The 16,384-nt window shown below is 42.5% G+C and overlaps 2 protein-coding genes across 2 annotated transcripts; one reads left to right on the forward strand and one right to left on the reverse strand.

Annotated features, from left to right (window-relative positions):
* The first annotated feature begins 3,302 nt into the window (after nt 1-3,302).
* Nucleotides 3,303-4,993, forward strand: LOC147961718 (uncharacterized). The gene is made up of 3 exons (XM_087533913.1): nt 3,303-3,698; nt 3,989-4,480; nt 4,898-4,993. Exons 1-3 carry the CDS (start codon nt 3,303-3,305, stop codon nt 4,991-4,993), a joined length of 984 nt encoding a protein of 327 aa, XP_087390039.1.
* Nucleotides 4,994-5,372: 379 nt separating this feature from the next.
* LOC147961719 (transcription factor IBH1-like 1) lies at nt 5,373-6,299 on the reverse strand. Its single transcript, XM_087536918.1, has one exon. The coding sequence runs from the start codon at nt 6,221-6,223 to the stop codon at nt 5,690-5,692; it is 534 nt and encodes a 177-aa protein (XP_087393044.1). The 5' UTR covers nt 6,224-6,299; the 3' UTR covers nt 5,373-5,689.
* Nucleotides 6,300-16,384: the final 10,085 nt, after the last annotated feature.

The raw sequence follows: 16,384 nt of genomic DNA on the forward strand, positions 1-16,384 counted from the left end.
TGAAAATAACGAAATCCCCAACTCTCTCCGAGGGTCCTTGAGTTGCGTGAAATTTCTAGGATCAATCAATATGCAATAATTATGATATGCAATGATGATCTAGTGTATAACATTCCAAATTGAAAATTTGGGATGTTACACTCATAGACAAGGTGGATGGTATGTAGGTGTTGCCCTAAAGATGAGGTGTTGACTTGCTGCATGTTTTGTTAAATAACTAACATGAAGCTTGGCGAGATTGGTTATCAATCCACTCCTCCACCTAAGTGAGTGGATGTATTTGGCAAGATATAAAGATCAAAGATAAAATATATGAGCACGTGACTCATTTTTTTTGCGGTTATGAGCAGGTGACTTCATTTTGCTAGAAAAGGCCATGTCAATATTTCTGACAAGTTATCATAATATATACCTCTTGTTGTCTATAGAATATAATAAATTAAGAAAATCTAATGAATTTATTACAATAATGTCCACCGGATCGATGGTCTGAACATGTTTTGGTGCTTAGTAGGTTATTGAGGAACTCCCTTTTCTTCAAGTTTGTGGAAATTGTATTTCTCAAATTTAAATAATTACAAAAGGCTCACTGCGGAAAAAAGTTCTGACCAACAGAACGAGGTGCTTGATTCTTTTTAGTGATGTTTTAAAACTTAGAATGTGATTTTTAGGTACTCTTATATGTTGTGTTTGTGCCCTTCGGTACTTTGTGTTTAGGTCCATCAACGATTGGTAGAGCAGCGTCGCCGCTGGGAACCAAAGGAATGGCACTATTGCTAATTTGTTATTTATTTTGCCACTATTTGGAATGAAACAAACCGTCGCATTTTATAGTACTCCATCTCCAGCCATGACTTTATTTGTCAGTCCGATCAACTCGTAACTCGCCATGTGGGGCGCCCCAATCTGGATATGTAATCTCTCGATGTTGCACAAATAGCGCTTACTAGCGACTGAACTTATTTTTCCTCCTGAACCCTTACGTGTATCTCCCTAATGTATTATGCAAATGGAAATCATCTGCCCGTTTAGCTTCAAAAAATTGTTTCTGAGGAATTTGCTAGTTATGTGCTGTAGCCTCTTGCAAACATTTTTACCGCTCCCCAATTCTCTCGAGATGGGTGGAGAAGAGGACCAACTGAAGAAAATTACAAAATTGAATGTTATGATAAAAAAGAAAGACATGAGAACTATTCCAAAATGCCACTAGTCTCTTGCTATGAAAACTACATGTCACACATTAAAAACAAATTGTTGAGTTGCTGTGATAGTTTGCGTGTATAGTACAATGCTTGATCTGCAGTACTATTCCATGGTGGCTGCTCACTTCTGACAACTGGCGTCTCTTTAGGCTGTTTTTACAAACCGCGGCAGATGGTAGCTATATGTATGCACGCACATTGGATGGGCCTTGGGAAGAAATAAATGTGATAATAACTCATCGGCAAGGTGGATGGTGCGTAGGTGTAGCCCTAAACATTGTATGCATGTCAGCATGTGAATGGGTTGTGGGTGTACAATATTCTTACAGTAAGCTTTGGCACAATCTGCTGTCACTAGCTACATTCTTGGCTGTGAATTTTATTAGACTCAATTTCCCATCTGTTTATGTATTTTTGGATTTCAGAAATTTCACTATTCGTTTTCATTGTGAAAAGATAGTGACCTTGTTGTCGGCCGATCATTCTCGTTCGGCAGAGTTCTTGGCCGAACTCCAGGCCAAAGTCACCATGGTGACCGCTGCCGCGCTCCCTGTTCTGGTGGGTGGAGATTTCAACCTTATCCGATCGGGAGCTGACAAGAACAACAGCAATATAAACTGGCCCAGGGTGGCCATGTTTAACTCCGCCATTGCTTCCATGGCCCTAAGGAAGGTGGCCAGGTCGGGCGCGAGGTTCACTTGGACGAATAAACAACTCGATCCGGTGCGATCAGTGCTGGACAGGGTGTTCATGTCGCCGGAGTGGGAAATGGGCTTCCCTCTCTGTACATTGGTCGCGGAGACGCGCATAGGCTCTGACCATGTACCGCTCATCTATTCCTCAGGGGAGGAGAGGATGTGACGCAGCTCACGCTTCTTCTTTGAAACAACCTGGTTCGAAGTTCCGGGCTTCAAGGAGATTTTCAGGGAGAAATGGTGGGCGTGTGTTAATTCGTTAGGGCCCCAGAGGGGCCTGATGGAGTTTTGGAACGCGGCTGGGGGTCGGCTCAGGGCTAGCCTCAAGGGTTGGGGCGCAAACCTAGGGAGGAGTGACAAAGAGCGCCGCGCCGCGATTCTTGCGGAAATCGCAAGGATAGATGCAATGGCCGATGCTAGGGCCTTTTCGGAGCAGGAATGGGCTCACCGCTATGATCTGGAGGGTCAGGTCGAAGCATCATTTCGCGCCGAGGAAGAATATTGGCGTAGACGCAGTGGTCTGAAATGGATTCTGAAGGGCGACGCCAATACTAAGTATTTCCAGGCTTATGCTAACGGGCGTCGTCGGAAGTGTTCCATCCTAAGGTTGCAATCAGAGCAGGGGCTACTGTTGCAATAGGAGGACATCTCCCGACACATATACGAGTTCTACATTACTTTGATGGGCACGTGTGAGGCCCAGGGGGCGGGTCTCCGCGCGGACATTTGGGAGGACTCGCAGCGTGTGTTGGACCGTGAGAACGACGCGCTGGGGCTTGCGTTCCTGCCAGAAGAGATCGACGCCGCTCTTCTCGGTATGAAAGTGGACACGGCGCCGGTCCCAGACGGGTGGCCGGTGGCGATGTTCTAGCGCTTCTGGCCTATCCTTAGGGGCCCTATCTTCGAGATTTGCAACGGTTTCATGCGAGGGATGGTTGACATTTCGCGCCTCAATTTCGGTGTCGTAACGCTCATCCCGAAGGCCCAAGGGGCAGACAATATTAGACAATTCCGACCGATCGCGCTCATTAACGTGCCTTTTAAAATTTGTGCAAAAGCGTGCGCCAACAGACTAGGACCGATCGCACACCGCTCGATTAGTCGTAACCAATCTGCTTTCATCCGAGGCCGCAACATTTTAGAGGGACCGCTCGCCCTTCAAGAGATTGTTCATGAACTTAAGCGCACTAAGGAAGCGGCGGTGTTGCTGAAACTTGATTTTGAAAAAGCATACGACCATGTGAATTGGGATTTCTTGCGGCAGGTGCTTATCGGTAGAGGCTTTTCCGCGGTTTGGGTACACCGTATTATGCAGTTGGTGTCGGGAGGCCAAACTGCCGTATCGGTGAATGGAGAAATAGGGCATTTCTTCCGGAACAAACGCGGTCTCAGGCAGGGTGACCCGATGTCCCCTCTCCTGTTCAATTTTGTTGTGGACGCTCTGTCCACAATGCTTCGGAAAGCAGCCGAAGCTGGTCATATCCAAGGGTTGGTAGGCCACCTCATTCTAGGGGGAGTGACGCATCTGCAATATGCAGATGACACGCTGCTTTTGTTTCGCCCAGACCATCACAGCATTGCGTCGGTCAAGGCGATCCTTATTTGTTTTGAGCTCGTGTCGGGGCTCAAAATAAATTTCCATAAATGCGAGGTGCTCACGATGGGGGTTGAGCCGGAGGAGGGTAGGCATATAGCCGGCCTGCTCAACTGCAAGGTGGGCAAATTCCCGATGACATACCTAGGCCTTCCAGTTGACATCAAAAGACCGACGATAGAGGACTGGGAACCTCTATGTGCTAAGGTGAGGGGTAGGGTGTGCCCTTGGAGGGGTAAATTCCTTTCAAAAGCGGCCAGGCTAGTTCTCACGAACTCAAGCCTCTCTTCCTTGCCTATGTTTGCTATGGGCCTTTTTTTGCTTGCAGAGGGGGTGCATGCAAAGTTTGACACACCGCGTTCTAAATTTTTTGGGAAGGAACTAGCCCGAACCGTAAATACCATATGGTTAAATGGTCTTGGGTGTGTCGACCCAAGGACTTGGGGGGCCTTGGGATCACCAACTCTAGACTGCTTAACATTGCGATGATGTGTAAGTGGATCTGGAAAATTGTCCAAGGGGCATCCGGCCTCTGGGTTGATCTCCTTAGGGCCAAGTACTTCCCGAACGGGAATTTCTTTGAGGGTAGGGCTAGGGGCTCGCCTTTTTGGAATGATCTCCAGACGATCAAGTCGGCCTTTGCCTTGGGGGCGAAGTTCTCGATTGGAGATGGGCGATCAGCACGTTTCTGGACAGATCTTTGGATAGGTTCCCGCCCCCTATTGGAAGAATTCCGCGATCTGTATGACATCGCCGTGGATCCAGGCATGGCGGTGGCTGATGCACTGCGATCGACCCCTCCGGAGATTCATTTCAAACGTGAACTCCAGGGGCAAGAGCAGGCCATCCTAGTGGCCCTGCGGCAGTTGATAGATCGGGTGGAGCTCTCGGACCAATCGGACTTGGTGAGCTGGGCGCTCACCAGCTCCGGGAAGTTCTCGGTCAAGTCTCTATACCAAAAGCTGTGCCTGGGGCCGTCGCAGCCTGTGGTTGCAGGGCTTTGGAGCGCGCGGTTGCCACTGAAGATCAAACTATTTCTTTGGCAAATGTTCCGCGATAAGTTACCCACTTCCTTGAACGTGGCCAAGCGCAATGGGCCGGCCACTGGGCCTTGTGCGTTGTGCGGGGATCCAGAGGACACGAACCACGTTTTCTTTCGGTGCCCCTTAGCGCGGTTTGCGTGGAGCGCGGTGAGGTCCGCGGCTGGAGTCCAGTGGGATCCTCGCTCGGCAGCAGAGCTTATTCACATATTAGGCGCGTTACAAGGCTCAACGAAACGGGTCGTGTGGAGTTGTGTTGGGGCACTGCTTTGGTCCTTGTGGCTAACTAGAAATAAACTCACGATCGAGGGGACCTTGCCAACACATCCGGCTAATATCATTTTCAAATGCAATCTCCTTTTGCAGCAGTGGAGTCCGTTGGGGAGGCGTAAGGATGCTGATTTGATCAAGACAGCTCAACAGCGTATTCTGCAAGTGTACGTGGCGGCTAGGGAGCCGTGACTACGGTGGTCTACGTGGTCTCTTTTGAGTGCTTGACGAGCCTGCGTGCTCTGTATGGGCGATGCCTTGTAATATGACAGTAGCTTCTTAATCTCCGCTCGAAACATGTGCGTGGCCCGGGGTGGCTTTTGGGTGTTGTAAGACTAATTGGTATGGCTCTGCCGTTGGAGTTTTATTAATTTAAAGCCGGACGCATATGGCGTCTTCGTTCTAAAAAAAATGACCTTGTTGTCTGACATTTCCATTGGGAGCTCATTTACGAGCACCTGTCAACTTTTCCTTTGAATAAGTGAGCACTGCAAGTAGTTTCAGGTTCTGCAGATTTTCTGACTAATCCAAGTAAGCAACTTTTCACACACTCTAATACAACTGACTGGACACCAAAAGTTCTGCTGTAGTACATAATTCTTGGCAGGCACTCTTTTCTCTCTGCTCATCAACAGAGACTGTAATCTCTGCACTCAACTAGCTATAGTACTACTCCCTCCGTTTCTAAATAAGACCTTTTAGAGATTTCAATCGCAAGCACTCCACACTGATTGGACCTCCGGCAAGAACAAGATAAGATCCTGATATTTTTCTTTACCGCTTTGCACAGGGCAATGTTGTGCCTAGCTCTAGCTATATCCGTGATAATCGTCGAGACCATGTCCTTCTGTTGGCAAAAGCACAGGCAAGTTACCACCTTCTACTTAATCATGCATCCTTTCTAAGTGCACGGTCAGAATCACTGGAGCTAGATGTTTGCACGGCTTCTGAGAGCCAGCGGAGCACGTCGAGCTGAGCGCGCAGGTGCACAGCATAATCCATGGCCTCGCGTAACAGAGTGGCTTCGTCGATGGTGGAGTTCCGGCCTCCCGGTATCACCCCCCTCGGCGCCATGGTCCTGCTCCTCACCAACCTCCCCGCAGCGTCGCCACCACTTGCGTGGCCCGATCTCCCCCAGCTCCTCTTCCGACGGCAGCACCTCCTCACGATTCTCCTACACCTCTCCACCTTGCATGCACTGGACGCCGGAGCCAAGATGGCCTTGGGCCACCTTGCTCCGCCTCGGTGCGCAGTCGCCATGGCGACTTCCACGGAGGACTTGACGGCGCGCTTCCTCTCGTGGGGGCTCATGGCACCGTTACCGAAGGATGTGCTCATGTGTGTCTGGAGCTGCAGGCCGAGGAGGAGGTTCTTGAGGAAGGCCTGCTTGAAGGACTTGGTGCTGGTGTTGGGGTCTTTCATGGCTTCTATATCTTGTTTTGCTTGAGAAGAGACAGGATGTACTTGTTGTGGCAAGTAATGTCGATGGATGGATAGGTACCAGACACAGGGGCGCTCCTTAAATATGAGTTCTCCGGCATCCATGTGGATGTGGTGTCACTGAAAGGCGCATTGCCTAAAAATATTACATATAGTAGGTGTAACATGCTTGTGTCACCGGCAGCTGAATCATAATCTCCCACACATGCACGCATGATTTTTGTCGTTGTTGATAACAGTGTTCTGTGCAGTGCCAGATCCACATGTCGAGGACTTGAAGCTTAGAAGTATAGGACCATATTCTTGTCGTATGCTCATCTATATCTATCTATACTTATAATAATTACTAGCACATATGCATGTGCATTGCAACAGGGAAAAAATTAGTATGCATTTAAAATTAGTGAGAATTATATGTGCAAACAAAACCCTGTGCGCACGTGAAAAAGGATCATTTAGCTTCTCGATTTCGCCAGGTGTGAAGTAATCAATCCGCTATTTTTCCATTCATTGATGGAGGGCATTTAAGAGTTTTGTTACGTCACCGTACGCCAGAGAAGGCCCATGATATATTCAATCTACTTTTCCTTTCAATTGGGGAGATTTTAAGGTATGAAGTTTCTGAATAATGTAGGAAAACGAACCTTTTTTAAAATCTTAAACAGTTTTTTTTCAATTATGTACACTTTCAAAAAAAATGTGAACAAAATTTGAAACGGGAACATCTTTTAAAATTCACAAATATTTTTTGTAAACACCAAATTTAATAAAAACATGAACACTATTTGAATTTGTGAACATCTTTTAGAATGGGAACATGTGTTCAAAATTCATAACATTTTTCAAAAATGTGTATCTTATAACATTATTTTGAATTGTGAAAATTTCACTAAAACAAGAATAGTTTTCAAGTTTGGAGCATTTGTTAAATTGCCAGTCTCCTTTTAGAAATCTCACACAATTTTAAAAAACAATAAAAGTTTTCAAAAAAAGGGAACCCTTTTCAAGTTCCGAATATTTTTCAAAATATCAACAAAATTTTGGAATTCTGAAAATTTTATATAATTTGTTTTTCTTTAAATTTCTTAATGTTTTTTTAGAATTTAGAATTTATTAAACTCTATAAGAAAAATAAAGTTGGAACTGAAAAAAGAGATAGGGGAAGGAGAATAAAAATAGAATAAAATACAGAAACAAAGAAAAATGGGCCAGCCCATTATTATCGTCCTGTGCGAAGACACGATTATTTCTCGCCCTGTGCTGAAAATAGAGTTTTCACACCTGCGTGGGCAGAAAAATAAGTTGGCTGGCTTCGTTGAGCCAAAGCGCGCAACCCACGTACGAAATTCTGAAAAAAAACCTATTTTTTAGCACACGAACGCATAAGAATTTAGTACCACCTCAGATAGAATATTTTTTTCGGTGGTGAACGGATGAAAAAATTGGCGAAACGCACCTTGCTTTATTAGTAAGGTATAGATATAGATATAGATATAGATATAGATATAAATTGACTTCCCAGAAATTCCCACGTTAATTAGAATTTACGAGCCGTTTATCTGGTAGGTTATAATAATTATGGACTTCTCAGAAATTCCCATGTTAATTAGAATTTACGAGCCGTTTATCTGATAGGGCCGAATTATAATGGTGTAGATCTTCCTATTTTTTCTAGATTAACGAAGAAAATATAGAAAATGTAAAAAAAAAAGAAACCATTCATCTGGTGGGACCAAATTATGATGGTTGGGATTATTTGGAAATAAAGAAGTTAACAAGGAAAATTACTCTCCCACGTACAATGTTTAGAAGGATTCCTCACAAGGCAACCACGTGATTCCTTGCAAATTCTTAGCCTGGTCCTTTTTGTATCAGTGCAGATTTTTTTCCTATATGATCCAATCTGAACTCTGGGACGCATATCTTTGAAGTAAAAATAATTTTAAAAATAAGTTAACAGCGGAGATTACTCCCACAGCGAAGAAAAGGCAGGATGTGAAAAAAAAGAAAAGAAAAGGCAATCACGTACGTTAAAGGCATTTCTCACAAAAAAAGGCAATCACGTTAAAAAGGAATCCTGAAAAATCTTCTCCCGGTTCGTTTTGTTTTGTATTGTTCCGTCAAGCTGGACTCTTCGATGCATATCCGCTTATGTTTTATAAGCACGGTGGAGGAAATCAAGTCATAGAATAACACAGCACCCTGGCCGCTGCCGCAACACAACAGCAAGGTGATCTCCGAAGAAGAAACATAGGTGATTTGGGATTAAGATTGTATTCAAAGCAACGGCATAGACCAACAGCACAATGATGCCTATATCAATATCGTTAAAGAGGTTGAGTCGCTTTCATATCTCTCCTCGGGGTACCACCGAGAGCCATGCTGCGATGGAACTCTAGCTGGCAGGAATCTCCGTCCTGACCGCAATAGGCTTCGCTGCCACCGGAGGCCCGATCGTTCCTGCCGGCTGCCGTACGTCTTGGCAGAAACAGGTGACACTGCCGGATTCCTAATATATAGCTCCGTCGAGGCAGGGTCAGGAGCCAATGAAGCCACCAACACCCTTCCTTCACAAGACATCGGGACCGGCCGTGCCACTGAACATGGGTTAAGTAGGAATCGCCGTTCCGTCCGCAGCACGCCTTTGTCACAGCAAGATCGATGAAAGGCAGTCCGAGTGTGTGGCATACTGGCATGTATTGTACGTTCGTATGGTTCTTCCATCTCCAGGTTCTACTCAGATTTGAGTTTTAGGAGGTGACTGGATCATGCATGCTAGGTGCTCATGATGAGGTGGAGTTGCTTCCATCTCCTCCATGGCTCTTCAAACCGCCACCCCCTGTATCTGAGGGCAGCTATCACCCGTGAGCCGTGTTGCATGCGTTAGGTTGAGAAGAGATCATATAGTCGATGTGAGATGCCTGCCCATGTGTTGCTATTTGACTGCACTCCTTCCATGTATGTTTTGTTTGTCATAATACAGAACATCAAACAGCCGACAAAAAAAGGATCAACCATCCAAGAGAGGATTAGTCACCCTTATTTTTTATCATATATGTGGATTGTAAGTAAACATTATTTTCCATCTAAATATCTAACTGTGTACAATGCAGGTCGTTTCACTTTGACGTATAGTTGTTCTCCTGCACTTTGAAAACTACTAATATTAATGTGAGAAATATCATGTCACTTCGATTTTGATAGCGAATTTTGATTCAATTAGAAATTTTTTTATTTGCTGTTTGGATTTGGATTCCAACATCCAAGGGAAACTAATATAGTGTTTTCTTGATGCAAAGGGTCGCATGTTGTACAGACTTGCTGTCCTAAGTCATTGAGCGCCTTGCATGTTTGAACCATTTTGCTCATTACTGTATGTTGTAAGATGGAATATCAAAGAGCTGCCAACAACAAAATATGTGTTATCAAAGAGAGGATATTGTCACTGTTGTTCGCCTTCATATATGAAGGTTGTAAGTGTACTTTGTTTTCTCTCTAATTTTCTAATTGTACGATATGGTTGTTGCACTTTGAGGCTTGCCATATATATAATATATTCAACTGTTGTTGTACTCAACAATTTCAATTCGATGAACCTAGCTAATCTTTCAGTGCAAATATTTACGATGACCACGATCAATGATGACACCATGTATCTTACATGGGTTTTAGTCTAGAAGCTAATATTTCTATGAGAAATATCCGATTGCTTTGAATCTGATAATCCATTTCCACGCACTTAGATAAAAGATATTGATGTTCAGATTTCCATTACGAGGGAAGCTAATATAGTTTGCATTGGTGCAAAGAATAATAAATTGTACAGGCTTGCAATCCCGTTTGACTACATGATTGCATACCCATTTTTTTCTTTACATCCTAAGATGGATTATCCAAAAGATGCCCAAAAAGATGGATTATACAGCAGAGGATGTTCTCACAGTTATTCGCCTTTATATATCTGGGTTGTAAGTGAACTCTTTATCCCATCTAATTTTTAATTGTACGATGTAAGATGTTGCCTTTTGAGAGTTCCTATATATCTTTGCCATTGAGATTTCTAATCACTCTTGCAAGAAAATCTGATGTAAAATATATGACCTCTATGACTCCATGGTAAGGCTACTCATATCAAACAAATTGATTGTGCTGGAATTGCTTCATAACAAGTTATAAGGATAAGTTGGCAGCCTTTACATAAAAAAAATGTAATGCACGACAGGCATGGTGGAGATTAACCTACTTTCAAAAGAGACATGTATCATGAGTTAAGATCGTGAGAAAACCATTGTTTAGGTCAAAAATAAAATAAGAAAGTGTGCATGAAATTCGTACATAATTGCAAACATAAGTTAGTTGGTTAAGATTAGAAAGAAAATTAATTGTGTGAATATGTCTCGATATCCACCGATATAAGAATATATAAGTTCTCCATTACCGACATTGGCAATTTAAAAGTGGTTTTTAATTAGCTGATATACAAACTGATCTGACAGGTCATATCAAAGCATGGTGTTTGCATAATATACCATGGAATAACCTCAAAATCCTGGCAAGTAGTATTTAGTCATCAACGCATGCACCTACATGGGCTACCTATTGTACATATTCCACGTCAATATTAAATATTGTTATGAATTTTTTAGGCACACTAGATTCATACTCACCAACTGTATGATGTCCATGTATCAAAACATTGCCAGAATCAAAAGGTATTAGTGTATCACTTTCTCCTCAGTTTATATATTGTTTAGTTATGTAACTTGCTAATACTTTGCTACTCCGGTCTAAGAGCACAACCAATGCAAGAATTATCCTTTTCTGTTTTATAAGGTAGTGATGACGTTCCAGCCTATTGCAGCAGAGCACGCCTTTGGTGAGATAAACTACTCATTAGTTGTTCAGAAGCACTATGGTATAGTTGGCAAATGATTCTGACAGGCACATATGATTCACTTTATTTATTTTTCTTTTCAGGCAGATGAAATTGGTAGACTGAAGAAATAATTCAATGTGTATGTATGGCTATTCTACCGCAACATAAACCTTCTCTATGAAAGCTGTTGTTGTCAAAATAATTTCGATATTGTACTAATTTTAGGTTGGACGCGCTTCAACTCTGTAGTAAGGTTTTACTTCGAGATATATTCACTGACGCGCTAATCATTAATGGATCTCTACCACCTTACCAAATTTGCATCGCAATTTTTAGAAAACTTGCACTTCTCAAGATAAAGCAAAACAATTTGACAGCTTACATGTTTCATCAATTTTTCTCGTGTGCCCTTAAGAAAAAGAAATATGCAAAGAGAGAAACAAAACCATCACATTTCTTATTTGCGGCCTGCTCATGGAGTCCCAGCCGCACCTCGCCGTTGTCATCCACCGGCGACGAGGGCTGATGTGAATGGAAAGATCAGGAGCAATTGGTGATGGATCAACGGAAAGGCCGTGTCGCTCTTTCCCATCCACCATACAACAAGAATACATATCAGGCAAAATTCACCGCACACAAAATCGCATTTTCACCAGGAAAATATTCTTCATGTCCATCTACGAGAGTATGATTGTAGTGTAAAAAGTAGAAACATGTCACCATCTATCAAAACAAATACGTCGTACCCATTGACTACAATTAAGCAAAAAATTGAGAACTGTTTTAGTCTCATGCCCGAAGCTACAAAACCATGTGGCTTACTACAATATGTGTGCACCTTTGTGGCAAAGAAAACCTGCAATTACTGATAACCATGGTAGCAACTAATCGCACCGTCCCATAGTCCCTTATAATATTTCTCAAAATAAGACCCCTATAATAGTCCCAGACTCTGTTTTTTAATACAGAGCCAAGATGATACAAGTGAATAGAATTCACTCTCTTGCCTCATATCCCCGTAGATTCTTTGAATTTTGTGGAAGCTTGTCATGAAATTCCACTCCATTATGTTCTCTCTCACCATTTCTCTTCTATGACAAGCCTTTTCATCAATCGTTTAATCCCTACATCATTTGTGCCAACCTTACAAAATTAAGCTATTATGCAGCCCAATATATGTAAAAGGAAAGAAAAGGAAGTGAAAGGTAAATAGCTAATTATCTACACCCTAATATATTCCAAGCAACCATTAATGAAATATGCTATATCAATTGTTGCTTTATGCTGCCATTGCAAAAGAAATACCTACAATTCGTTCCATTGAAATGTTAAAATTCACTCCACTGGCATGTGACATCAAAATTTCTGAGAAAATTGCAGGCTAGTTTCAGCGTGCCAATGTGCATTATGTACTACAGCTGCCTGCTACTATCAGAGTATCATGCATCCATCCACCCCAAAAAAGGAGTAAACGCAGTAACTGAGATTGAATGTGGATGAAGTGATCACCTTGAAGATGCGTGGCTTGAGGTGCTTGGAGCAGATCCATCACGCGCGTGCCCCTCTACTCCTATGGCTTCATCAAGATGAAGAGGCTAGAGAGAAGGAGCGACAGAGGTCGTCCCCCTCTCCCTCCGCTGGCAGACCCAAACCATCAGCTAGAACGCGGCTAGGGCGCGGGGAGGCCATGCCATCACGGATCAACAGCGTAAACGCAGGCCCTCACAAGTTGTAAGCGCCCCTGACCACCACGTCGGCATGGTTGAGAAGAGATGGATCTGGGTGGTGGTTTCCGGTGACGAGGAAATAGAAGTTGCTTGTACCCATAGTAGTTGCGTCGGCAACGGCCATCACAATGAAATATAATCAATGCGTGTCGTCCTGAGTTCCTGAAAGTTTTCACCCGGATTTTCCTGGACCAATGAAGCAAAAACATGCACAATTTCTCAAACAAGGATAGATGAAGTGTGTGAATCAGATGCAGTATTAATACAACAAAAAATAGCACTGTCATCAAAGGATTCACTTACAATCGAAAGAAGAAGCAGCATCACGATTTTGCTTGTCTCTGTCGGATCTGGACTAGATACCTGCACCATAAAAATACTAAGAAAATGATGGCATAAGAAGATTACCCAGCAATAGAAAAGCAAACTAAATGTAGACGATTGTATCTTTATTGTTAAGATTCATTTAACAGGAATTTCCGGACCATCATGTAAATGAATTGCAAGAAATTTTTCCTGATATTTAATGTAGAAAGCTAACGTTAAATTATATGTTGTGCCATGAAATTATTACAATTTCCTTGATGTACCTGTATCATGGGATCCATGAGATTCATGGCTAGTGATCACTAACCATGCCAGTCATCTGCTCCTAGGAGGTAACCCACCCATTGCCATTCCGCAACCTCTGAATGCAGTTTTCCTCCTCCTAGCATTGACATGGAGATGAGCATGAGTCATATTGTTGAATTCTCTAAATGGTTCATGCTTATCTTTCCAACAAAAAACGAAGAAAATATATATTTGTAAAATTGTGAAATAAACATGCCGGCCAACACTACAGATAATACTACCATGGAAGCCAGGAATCATAATACTACCATGGCAGAAAGTTCACGTTTTGTTGAGTACATACATGATACTACCAGGTCAGAACCTACAGACACAGGATCATTAATTTGTACTATTCAACAACACTGACAACAATCGCAACCCAAAAATTAAGTGGCTTGCAACTGGCAACCCAACCCATGAATAAAGCGGCATCGATCTGGAACACAGGATAAACAGTGCCTTGCAGATGCAGTTCCAGCATAGATAAGCATAAGTAGCATATATTAAAAAAGTAATAAAAAAAGGCTTGTGTTCAGTTGGACATGAATAGCCTCATGATTCCTGAGTCAGATGAACAAAACGAAATCAAACCAGCACGAGGATAGGAGATCCCACATTGCCCAATTTCTACAATCGGCAACACCACACTTGTAAACAAGATACCAGATTTACTAATTCCAGCGCATCAATTTCTACATAAACAAAATTACCACATAATGAAATCCACGTCACTGGAGTTAAATTATGCAAATTTGCATAACACTCACGGGTAGAGAATAGCCATCAGTCGTAGTAGTATTAGAGGTTGTGGCCGTACTGGTGTCACGGCTCGATATGTTCAGGTGGGAACCTTTGCCACTACTCACCTTGATGCTGCTATCATGTATCTGGAGCTCGGGGGGAGAGGCTGCACTGCTGCTTCCCATCTGTCTTGCATGATCCCAGCTGCCGACGCACAACACCATCGACCCAACGCTGATGGCATGCTCGCAGCCACTTCCCCTCCTTTGATAGGGAGCCGAGGTTGGGTGCAGAACCTACTCTCTTCTCCTTGGATTGCTTCTCCGTGGGCGATGAGATCACCCTCCGAAGAGGAAATATACAAATGATCACCCTCCGAGATCACCCTCAAGCGAGTCAAGATGTAAACCTAATTATATGATCAAAATAGAACCATTAAACAGTAGGCGAGTCAACATGATTTTAATTGACAAACTTCAAGAAGAACACAGTTTATATAATTGTATAATTTAGTCATGAAAACTTGCAAACATACTTCCTACTTCTCGTCCTGGGAGATAATCAACCTTGTAAATATTCATCCTGCTGACATGACTTGTCATACTAATCAAACTATACTTAATTATCCAATTGAGTGTAGGTAAACTCTTGTCAACTCCAAGAGAATGACAAACTTAAACCGAGTATACTTACAATGGAACTAAATCTTGAATCTCGTGCTCAATATAATGCAGTTCAACTCATCTTTTTCCCCGGAAAATAAAATTCATCTTTCAAAATATGCCTACATTAATACCTTTGATTTGATGATGTCCAGAAAGCAGAGTCTAAACAAGTGCACTGGACCAGAATGCCATCTATGTTGCTGTTTTCTGTATGCTTTGTATGACTCCAGCAATTCACACTGACACTGAATGGAAATTCGTGTAGCATACAGAAAAGTCATAAACCATAACAGAAACTTCCATCCCTTTATATGTGCTTGGACAGCAATATCCATGTCTTCAACTGTCGTTCTCTCCATCCATGTTCCAGAGACCTCGAGTGCCTTAATTCTCCACACTCCTGCTGTTCCGTTGAACCCCAAAAAATTGAGGAATGCTCCCTTAACCTGTTGTTCAACCTCAAAGCAGAAGCATGGATTTAAACAAACAAACAAATAGAGCATAGAATAATCATACAAAGGAATTTCTCCCTTCGTAATTAGCAGATAAACCCTTTTTTAGAAAGAAAAAATCACAATCATATGTGTATGTCACACATCAAGTGCAATCAACTGGATGAGTTTGAATAGTAAGCATGCACGTGCCTTGGCGGGAAAAAATTTCTAATTCAATCTAGTTATGAAGCATTTTTTTCAAGAGTTAACAGAGCAGAAAACCCATATTAGTACGGTCACTATGGAAATACACATTAATTTTTTATATTTCTATCTCTTTTTGATTCAGTGTTGTTAAGAAAATGAAGATTGCAAACAATTTGTACAATGGGAGGCATCACCAACTTTTAGAAGTTCAGAAATTAAAAATAGACATTAGCTAGACATTCAAGCGCCTTGGCATTTAAGTTGTGTCGACATAAACATCAAGAGAAAATAGGGAGAACATAATGCCACCCCATCGACACATAAGCTACAGGAGTGCCGCACATTTTATTAGTCCATATAACATGCCAATGGCAAAGAGAGGCAACATAGCCGGTTCTGGAGTTGTCTATTTCGAGAGAGGCTTGTGGTTAGCCATCTTCATTGAAATCTTTTAAAACAATGAGTTAGGACACAGGTCAAGCAGCATGGTACCTGATGCAAGGCTCGATATTTAGATAGCATCAGTTTTGTTGTTGTCTCATACATATTACAAGTATCTTATGTCAATGATCATTTTGTCTAAACGAGCCTTGTGCTCCGGAAAATATTCTAACAACTCATCTATGGTCACCCAAAAATGGTCCTCGCATTTCCTGATATATATCCAATGTCATGGATCGGACCACTTGCGACTTCAACGAAAAACAAATGTTGCGAGAAGCATAAAATATCAAGACACGTAGCATGGCAGTGCATCAACCTAATAAATCAAATGCGTGACAAAATGTGAAGAACTAAATAGGGTACAAGAACTACCGTCTGAGCCATTGGAGCATTGGTTTTGGAAAGGAAAACTCAAATAAAAGGAAATAAGGGTA

The sequence above is a fragment of the Triticum urartu genome, chromosome 7A (genome assembly GCF_056163025.1).
Source record: "Triticum urartu cultivar PI428250 chromosome 7A, HENAU_Tu73, whole genome shotgun sequence".
Classification (NCBI taxonomy): domain Eukaryota; kingdom Viridiplantae; phylum Streptophyta; class Magnoliopsida; order Poales; family Poaceae; genus Triticum; species Triticum urartu.